Consider the following 10,032-nt stretch of genomic DNA (forward strand, 5'->3'; position numbering starts at 1 on the left):
AGACGAAGAAGAAGAAGAAGAAGAAGAAGAAGAAGAAGAAGAAGAAGAAGAAGAAGAAGAAGAAGAAGAAGAAGAAGAAGACTATATGGCATTGTATAGAGGATTTCATCAGTCTTATCACAATAATAAATAAAGGTCTGCTTGACCCATACATTAAAAAATTTTTTTCTTCTTCTTCATTGATATTTCCCACTTCATATGAATGCCATTGTTGCAATATGGACACATTTAATAATGAATTAATATGTCCAATTAGTTTAGTTGTTGGTGTCAAGGACCATTTACCAAAGCTAATGTTAAGGTAGACTCCTTGCCCACCCTTTCGACTTTTCTCCACGTATATGGGATGTGAAATGGCCTTCAGAGACCTAAGGTCTGGTATTTAACTAAAATTACTTTCATTCATGGGTCTAGTTTCACCAAAGACAGAGTAAGTTTCCTTATTGATTATCCTTTTCTTGAGTATATTTTTATCATAGTGCCTTAACTTTTTTATTTAAATACAACTATTTCAATGCAGGTAGAAACAAATAGACTAACTGAGAGATAGAGCTTTCCAAGGAAAATGCATATAGCTAAAGTATCCCAGATTACCAGAACCTGGGAGAAGGCTCAATGGTTGAAACGCCTGGCTGGCAAGATAGAGGACCGTGGTTTGATCCCCCACACCACATGCTACGCAGGTCCAACTCTGAGCTGGTCACTGAAACTCTGTGTAGTGGTGCACGCCTGTAATCCTAGCTCTGGGGAGACTGCAATAAGAGGATTACTATAAGTCTGAGCTGTGTAGTGAGATCCTGTACCAAATAAATAAATAAAGTATCGCAGACTAGTAAAGAATTATTAATATATAATCACACATTTGTCCCAGTTTAGGCTACCAACATACATTAAGAATATTCTCTGCTTTTTTGAACAAATATTGAAATTCAATATCATGACAATATTTTATCTTCTTAAACTACCATTTCCTGAAATGAAGCCTTAGAGACTCAGATTAAATGGCAGATTTTTAAATAATCAGTTTTATCACTTTTATAGCCAATTACTTATTTTTTATATTTGATAAAGCTTTTTCATTAAAAGTCTATATTTTCAGATAGGAAGTTTTGGGGGGCACCTGGGAATGCAGGATGCTGGTGCACAGAATCTATGAGGAGACTATGAGGTGTGGCTAGCATGCTGAGCAAAGTCACACAAATAGTTAAACATGTGTGGCGAAAATCACACAGACTCTGTGAGGAGTGAATGGCTAGACAGCAGGACAAAATCGCAAGGGCTGTGTGTGAGCAGCCAGTGGTTAGCCAGCAAGAAACAGGTGAGTGAGACACGTTGTGTCTGGTCACGGTCATTCCTCTTTTCACAAGAAAAACTGCCTAGCAGTGAGGCAGCTCCTTCTTCTGCCTTTTTTCTCTTATCCTGATATTCTAATAAAACTCAAAGATCTCTAATCTTCAGGGCTTTTTTTTTCCTCCCAGAAGTCCCCAAGTACTGTGCACTCAGGTGAAAATAGCACTTTGGACTCATGGGTGAACTAACACTCATTACAGAGTAATCTTTTGCACTCTCTTGCCTGTCACAGCTACAAACATGACAAGCTTTCAATATCCTGCCTTTCTACATACATACTTTTATAATATGAATATCTTTATGATGTGAAGGTATTATTACTTTTATTTGATAATTGTGGTTAAGTAGAATACTTTAATGATTTATATTGTGCTTAGAGCAGTATTTGGATTTATTTGTATCACTTTATTAGACAAATTTGGTCTTTCTTATGTAATGATGTTTGGCTTTTGCTCTTATTAATTTCTTATCTTCTTCAGATTAGATCTTCCTTACTATATACTTTTGTGATTTTGGAAATAATATATTTGACAGTTTAGCTCACTTATATTTTTATAACTACTGTTATCTTTGCATTAATTAAAATTATATTTCTATGTACATATTATGCTCTGGAAGATGTCTTAGTACTCACTTTTTGCTTTTAGTACTTAATTTTTACAGTCTTTAAGACACTGCACTGAAGCCTACTTCATCAAAATGTAACACAAACTGGTCTGGGGAGATAGCTCGGCAGTCTAAGCTCCTGCTTGGCAAGTGTAAGGATCTGCATCCCATACACAGTATCACATGCTGTGCTGGCTCCGCAGAATCCTGGGCACTCAGTGCCTGCCACTGAAAGCAGGCTGGGGAAGCTGAGAGAGGAGGATCACTATTTGTCTCAGCTGAGTAGTGAGACCCTGTACCAAAATAAAAAATAAAATAACAAACTGAATATGCGAAATCATAATAACTTCCTTCTAATCTTTGTGGTGGCTCTGAAAATTGAAAGAGCATCTGCTTCTTAGCTTGTTGATGATGGTCTTCTTACTGTGCCCTCTCGTGGTAGGACAATGAAGCCACACTCCAGACCAGTGGAGTTGAACATCTTTGCAATGGCATAAAAAGTTGTAGGATTTGTTTTGTTTCTAAATGAAGACCACATATTCAGGTTTAATTGCAATGTTTTTACTTTTTGATAAACAAGCAGGTTTTGGGTTGCAATTTGGACTGTCAGTCTCTGAAAGGGTCACCATTGTTACTCTAGACTCCAGTAAGGATTCTACTATCATTCATGAACCATCTACCCTTTAAACTTAATTACGTCCTAAGAATGTAACTTCTACATAGTATAATCACATTCATGCTTAGGTCTTGCTTATATTACTGGAGGTAGAAACACAAACATCCGATTAATAAATGTCATTCTAGGAAGGAATATAATAATAATTGAGTTTTGCCCCTCAGTACCTCTATTCTTTCTATGCAGGCTTATGCTGGACAACTACCAGAATTTTCTAGCCTTCATTTTTGCCATTGAAGAGATCAACAGACATCCTCATCTTTTACCCAACATATCTCTGGGATACGAGTTCCATAATTTCCTTTATAGCCACTGGATGATAATGAAAAGTCCTCTCGTTTTACTCACTGGACAGGATGGAATTCCCAATTACAGCTGTGGAACACAGAGGAAACCTGTAGCAATGCTAACAGGAACGGTATGGGCAGCTGCTGCTCAAATTGAACCACTGATGGAGCTTTACAAATTTCCCCAGGTGATGGTTCTTTGAAGAGAAAGGTGAAACCATGTACAGTGGCACCTCAGTTCAAGAAGTTAATTCACCCCATGATTATGGGAAAGATGGCCATGATGATGTGAAGATGGCTATGATCATGTGAAGATGACCATGATCATGTGAAAGATGGATGTGGTCTTGTTCATCAAGAGATGCAGAGATCACAAACAACACCAAAATTGACTCAAGTGCTCCTGTTTGTGAATGAGATTGTTCAAAAACAAAAGTATCTGTGAACTGGGCTGCCACTGTATTTTGATACTATTTTCGGGTGCCTAAACGATTCATATTCAGGTGCCATTTTCTGCAGTGGGAGAAGGAAACTGTTTCTGTATCTTTTAAAGTATATCATCTCAAGAAGCAAGAGCACAGAGAATTTCTAACTAGTCAGTGTTTCTTTTTTTGTGTGCAGCAAATAACAGGGAGGGAAATCCCAGAATTTTCTTGTCTACATTTGATCAATAATTTTTTAAAAAGCTCTTATAAGTGAAAAGTTGAAAGGTTTAAGAAAAATACCTTCTCTTACCAAGCCTGGTTTTTATTTAGTAATTTCAGGCCTGAGATTGGGTTTAAGCCCTGCACTCTTTGTTCATATTGCCTTCAATTTCTTTTCCTTTCAGGTTAGCTTTGGTTCTTTTGATCCTACACTGACAAAAAAGGGCAAGTTCCCTTCTGTCTATCAGGTAGCCCCAAAAGAAACTTCTCTGGCCCCTGGCATGGTCTCCTTGATGGTTCATTTCAGCTGGACCTGGGTGGGCCTGGTCATTACAGAAGGTCAGAAAGGTCTCAAATTTCTACTGGATATGAGAAGAGAGATGGACAGGAGTGGAGTCTGTGTGGCATTTGTGAAAATGATCTCAACGCCTCTTGTGTCCTATGTCATCAGGCTTCCACAATATGACATCCTGACCAAGCATATATCATCTCTAAATGTGGTTGTAATTTACTATGATACTGATGGTCTAAATAATGTGAACTATCACATAGGACAATACAAAATGATGTGGAAAGTTTGGGTTACAAACTCACAATGGCATGCTGACATGGCTGGGAAAAATTTTATACTGGATACATTCCATGGGACTCTCATTTTTTCAAACTATCATGAGGAAATTTCTGATTTCAAAAGTTTTGTCCAGGAAGCAAATCCTTTCAAATACCCAGAAGACACCTATCTTGTTATGTATTGGTTCCAGAATTTCCATTGCTCCTTCTCTGGTTCTGATTGTGAACTGCAGGACTGTATTCCCAATGCTACTTTGGTTCAGCTGCCCATGAATCGTTTTGACACAGCCATGAGTGATCAGAGTTACAATGTATACAATGCTGTGTATGCTGTGGCCCATGCCCTCCATGAGATGCTTCTCCACCAGGTGGAAATATACCCAATGGGAAATAGGGAAAGGAGGATTTCTCCCTGGCAGGTAACTTATCTAACAATTGATGGCATACACTGTCATCAAGGTATTTTATTTATCTATTTTTCCTAGTGTTTCCATGTGTCCTGGATCTAAGAAAGTGAATGAAACTAACTTCTCCACACAACAGCACAAGACATTGAGTGCCATGCTTATTGTTAAGGAGGTATATCTTGAGCTGTGAAGAAATGGATATCAATCATAAATCAACTGGAAGGAAAAAAATATATTTGAGACCAGATCACTCCTTTGGCCAAAGAAGTTAATTGACAATCTACATTTTCATTTAAGAAAAAGTGAATGTTTTTAAATGCTGTACTTACAGAAAAATAGCAAAATATATAGTACTTTATGAAATTGTATAGTGTGTATATTTTGTGAATTTTCTTATTTAATTGTGGAACAAATTTGGAGAGTGATAACCTCATTGTTTGGATTAATGTGGTGGAAACAGAGAAAATAGTGACTGGAATCTTTGTTTCTAGAATTTATTTTGTCCCTAATACTCATTTATACTATTTAAGTAGGAATAGATAAAAGTTTTCTCCTGATATATGATATTTTAGGAACATTTTTTACCACTCTATACACTTTTCTTTCTTGCTTTTTATTATATATCAGTGTTACACGTGTGCAGTGGAAAGGGGAATTAAATATAACTGGGGCTCTGCCACTTTTAAATTTGTAAGCTTTGCCATGGAGTCCTTTTCACCATAAGATTCTGTGTCTCTTTCAGCTGCACCCATTTCTGAAGAACATAAAATTTGAAAATCCCGCTGGAGAGAAAGTGAATTTAGATGAAGAAACAAAATTGGATTCAGATTATGATATTCTCAACTTTTGGAATTTTCCAGAAGGCATTAGACTGAAGATCAAATTAGGAACATTTTCTCCACATGTTCCTCCTAACCAGCAATTATCTATATCTGAGGATATGATAGAGTGGGGTTATGGTCTTACCGAGGTATTTTCAACTCAATCGTAATGCATACACAAACTTTTGTAGGATTTATACACCCAATTTTATTTAGAATATGGTTGCTTTTGACAGCTAAACAACTCAATTGCCATTGTGATAAATTTTCTTATTTACTACTTTTCTATAACCATATTTCTGCAAATAGTGATATATTTTATTTTATTGGTCTCCATGTGTAAAACTTGTTTGCATGTATAGTTCTGAAGAAGTAAATATCTAAAAATTTATCAAAGTGTATCTTCTTCCTCAGACTCCCCAGTCTGTATGCAGTGAGAGTTGTAATCCTGGATTCAGAAAAAGCCCTCTGGAGGGAAAGCCTGCCTGTTGCTTTGACTGCACCCCTTGTACAAAAAATGAGATCACCAATGACACTGGTAAGAATGTACATTACTGATACATTTATGATCTCTATTTTATATTCACCCATCCATGTAGGAAATTAAAACTTTTATATACAATAACAACAATACTTTTTCTTCCTTCAGTTAACAATTCATTTGTTCTACTCAGTGCTATTAGTCCTTAAGACACGTACTCTTTCCCTTTAATGACGACTTATTACTTTCCCTCCCTCCTCCTCATTCTCCTGGTCCTTGTCATCATCATCTTCCTCCACATCTTATTCTCCTTCTCTTTCTTTTTCTCCCCCTCCTCCTTCTCCTCTTCTTCACTAGGAATTCAACCAATAGGTGCTCTGCAAATGAGCTTACAATTCCCAACTCCTTGTACTTTTACTATTGAAGTAAAATATCAATAAATTTCCTTAGACTGACCTCAAACTTGTGATTCTTCTATGTCACCCTACTAAGTAGCTCGAATTACAGGTTTGTGATGCTACCCATCTTACATTCACTCTTTTAAACTCAGTGAGAACTTGAACTTTTCAAAAGACTCTATCCTTCGTCACATGATTTCTAATTCTCACCTCCATCATAATTTTTTACCACCAAGAATTATTAAACTTCAAGAGTTTACATTATTCACCACTACATTAAAGCATACTGAAGACAAAGAGTTGATCTATTTCTACTTTTTCAAGCCTAACAATTCTTGCTGCAAAGCTGATGCAGTGTGGAATTCTGCTGTTTGAGACAGGCGTGTACCTTTGGTGTACATCATGCTAGAATTTTTACTCTGTTCTCCAAGAATTCTTCTGTGAGTAGAAAATACAACCTAAGTTTTCCTGAGCTTTAGTCCTATAAAGACCACAGAGTGTTTAAAGATTAACGATATTTGCATGTTAAGAGGATGTCATTTGAAAGACAGAAGCATCAATACAACAAAAGGTGAGGGCAGCTGAAATCCTACTTAACATCAGCAGAGGTGGCCACAGTGCATGGTTCTCCTGCACGTCATATTCTTAGATTCCAAATGAATGGACATGTCATTAAACCACAGATACTATGAGGACAAGGAATAATAGATGATGTAGAAAAGTTACAGAACTCCACTATTAAAGATTTTTCCACACCAGTTCATTAACACTTCCATTTAGGATACATCTTAACATGTAAAACCACCACTCAACTGGATTTTCAGTGGGTACATATGCCTGATATAGGCTTAGATTTGACAACATAATTAGTTTGATTTCAAATTTTCTTGATAACATATTGATTAACTGTGCTGAATTCCATGTATTAATGGGGGCACTTAGACTTTTTAAGGATTAGGTGTATGGCATATTCATTTAATGTGTAGGTGGAAAAAAAATTCACCACTAATATCCATTATCTTATGCTTCTGATAAATAAATTACAATTTTGAAAAATCTTATAGAATGCTTTAAAATACAAATTAAAACATAGGAGGCTTTCAAAAAAATTTAAAGAACATATATACAGAAAATGAACAAATCTTAAGTGGACTCTAGGCAAAAAGAAATCATTGAGATCCCTTAATACATTTGATCAAGAAAATAAAGGTTTCAAATGTACTAAAATGCAGTCATTTCTAAAGATATGCAGAACATTTTTCATGTGAAAATATAGTAAAAATGATTTCTCTACCATCTATTTCATAGTGTGAGCCTATAGAATGTATGCTACTTTTCTTTTCAAACAAAGTATGTTAATGTACAGTAGTTTTTTTTTTCTTTTCTAAAATAAACCTCAGTGTTCAGGTTTAACTGCAATTTTGGTGCTTTATGATAAATAAGTAGGTTTTGGGTGACAGTTTGGGCATTTACCTCTAAATGCACTATTCTATTTTAATGTTGATTTTAAAGTTAAAATATCATATAAGATGAGTGTGGTGGTGCACACTTGAAATCCCAGCATTCATGAGGCTGAGGTAGGAGGATCACTGAAAATTCAAGGGCCGATTGAACTACATAATGAATTCAGTCTGAACTTCACCATGAGACCATGTCTCAAAAACAAAACAAAACAAACAAACAAAAAAACCCTTGACAAACAAAAAAGACATGAAAGGTGAAAAATTATAAGAAATTGTTTAAAATTTTCCCATCATACCATGTCTGTTAACAAATTTGAATTCATAATTCACAGAATTTTTCCATAAATTTTTATGCTTATTGAGAGAATCAGTAGTGCAATTTGTAAGCATTCAAGAACACACTAATGTAGACTTAATGAAATGCTTGAAGAGAAAAAGGAAAATCAGAAAAATGATGCATTTTAAGGGAATTGTGGAATCCCCAGGCCTGGCATGAGTGAGTGGGACCGCCCAGGGCCCACTGGATCCTCATTCCAGCCAAGGTTCTGGCCCAGAGTGTGTGTGGACCATCCTCCATCCTACAGGCTCAGTGTGGAACCCTTCAGCAGAACCCCCTGCTGAGAGGCTAGAGGCAAGTCTCGTTCAGCTGATCCAGGAGCAGAACATCTTTGCTGGAGTGGAACAACAGGTTCACTTCCAAGGGCTGCAGCAGGAAGAAATGGAGCACAGCAGCCAAACACAAGCCACATTCACTTGGATGAGTTTGAAATAGATCTGGACCTGGTGCTAAGGTAATAACTCTACCAAATCTCTGCATCAAAGGTCAAAGTACAGTGCTATACAAAATGACAAAGGAACAAAATACATTCTCAGGCCCCAAAACAAATGCAGGAGACACTAGCATAGAAGAAATTGGAAAGTACACACCTGAAATCTCTGAAATAATAGCATCAGAAGTAAAGAAACAACTGTAGAAAAGTATAGAGGATATCAGATCAGAAATAATTTCTGAAGCAAAAAAATGAAATTATAATTATAATAAAAAATACTACATACTTCTAAAGAAGACACTAATAAAAAATAGAGGAGAATAGAAAAATGATGGATATCTTGAATGAACAGTACAGGAAAGAATGAAAATGCATGAAGCAGATTCAAAGTGCTACACAGGAAGTTAAAACCTCAATCACAAGTGGGCAAAATCATTTGAATGAAAGTGAAGATAGAAAAAAAAGAAGAAAAAGAAAGTGAAGATAGAGTTTCAGACCTTGAAGACACCATTGCAGCTTTGAAAAGGTAATAAAAGATCTCTTAAATGCAACCAGGGTGTATGAAAAAATAATTCAACATCTGCAAGATGATGCAAAGATGAACACCGTAAGACTAATAGGCATCAATGAGAAAGAAGAAGTCAATGCAAATGATATAAAAAGAATATGGGCAGAAGTAACCGCAGAAAACTTCCCAAATATGGGGAAACAGTCTAACATTCATGTAACCAAAGTATATAGAACTCCAGATGAAATCAACCCAATTAAAACCACACCCAGACATATAATAATCAAGATCCCAGAAATTCAGCAGAGGAACAGTATACTAAAATCTGCTAGAGAAAAGGAACAGATCACATTTAAAGGAAAACCCATCAGAATAATAGCAGATTTCTCTTCACAAGCCATCAAGTCAAGAACAGCATGCAGTAAAGTACTACAAGTCTTGCAAGAAAACAAATTCCAACCCAGACTAACATACCCTGCAAAACTCTCTTTCAAGTATAATGGAGAAATGAAATACTTCCATGACAAAGAATATTTAAAGAATTTCCTGATGACAAAGCCAAGCCTACACAGACTACTAAACGATGTTCTAGAGAGGGATCAAAATGACCACAACTCCATGAATGAGAGAGGAAAGAACTCATCAAATGGGCCAAATAATTAATCACAGGAGAAAAAGAGGTATGCAGCAGCAGTCTTTCAATTATCCTTTTGTATATAGCAGCAAGATATTTCCATCAGCATACTCTACAAATGGACTACCCTGCACCCTATGGGTCATGATTCTGTCTGGGGCTACAGGGTGAATATCAAGGAAATAGCAGTAGCTCAGTCCCACAAGTGACATTGAGCCACCAGTGAGCATCATGGACACTGTCCATGTCCACGATATTCTAGAACTTTGTGCAATATCCTACCTGTTAGAAGTTTTGGTCATATATTTTTCTTTTTTTTAATATGGTTTGTGTGTGTGTGTGTGTGTGTGTGTGTGTGTGTGTGTGTGTGGCCAGCTCAGCCCACCAGGGGGCGAGGCTGGCTGGCATGTGGTGCTG

At 36.5% G+C, this 10,032-nt stretch overlaps 1 protein-coding gene across 1 annotated transcript in view; it reads left to right on the forward strand.

Moving 5' to 3' along the window:
• Positions 1-10,032, forward strand: part of LOC101592427 (vomeronasal type-2 receptor 116-like) — a 70,304-nt gene that overhangs the window by 12,449 nt on the left and 47,823 nt on the right. The window contains exons 2-5 of the mRNA XM_004647806.2: positions 2,819-3,107; positions 3,749-4,552; positions 5,283-5,510; positions 5,776-5,899. Of these exons, the coding sequence (XP_004647863.2) occupies positions 2,819-3,107; positions 3,749-4,552; positions 5,283-5,510; positions 5,776-5,899 (1,445 nt within the window). The remainder of the gene's footprint in view (positions 1-2,818; positions 3,108-3,748; positions 4,553-5,282; positions 5,511-5,775; positions 5,900-10,032) is intronic.

Source organism: Octodon degus, unplaced genomic scaffold, assembly GCF_000260255.1.
Source record: "Octodon degus isolate 3935 unplaced genomic scaffold, OctDeg1.0 scaffold00328, whole genome shotgun sequence".
NCBI classification, from domain to species: domain Eukaryota; kingdom Metazoa; phylum Chordata; class Mammalia; order Rodentia; family Octodontidae; genus Octodon; species Octodon degus.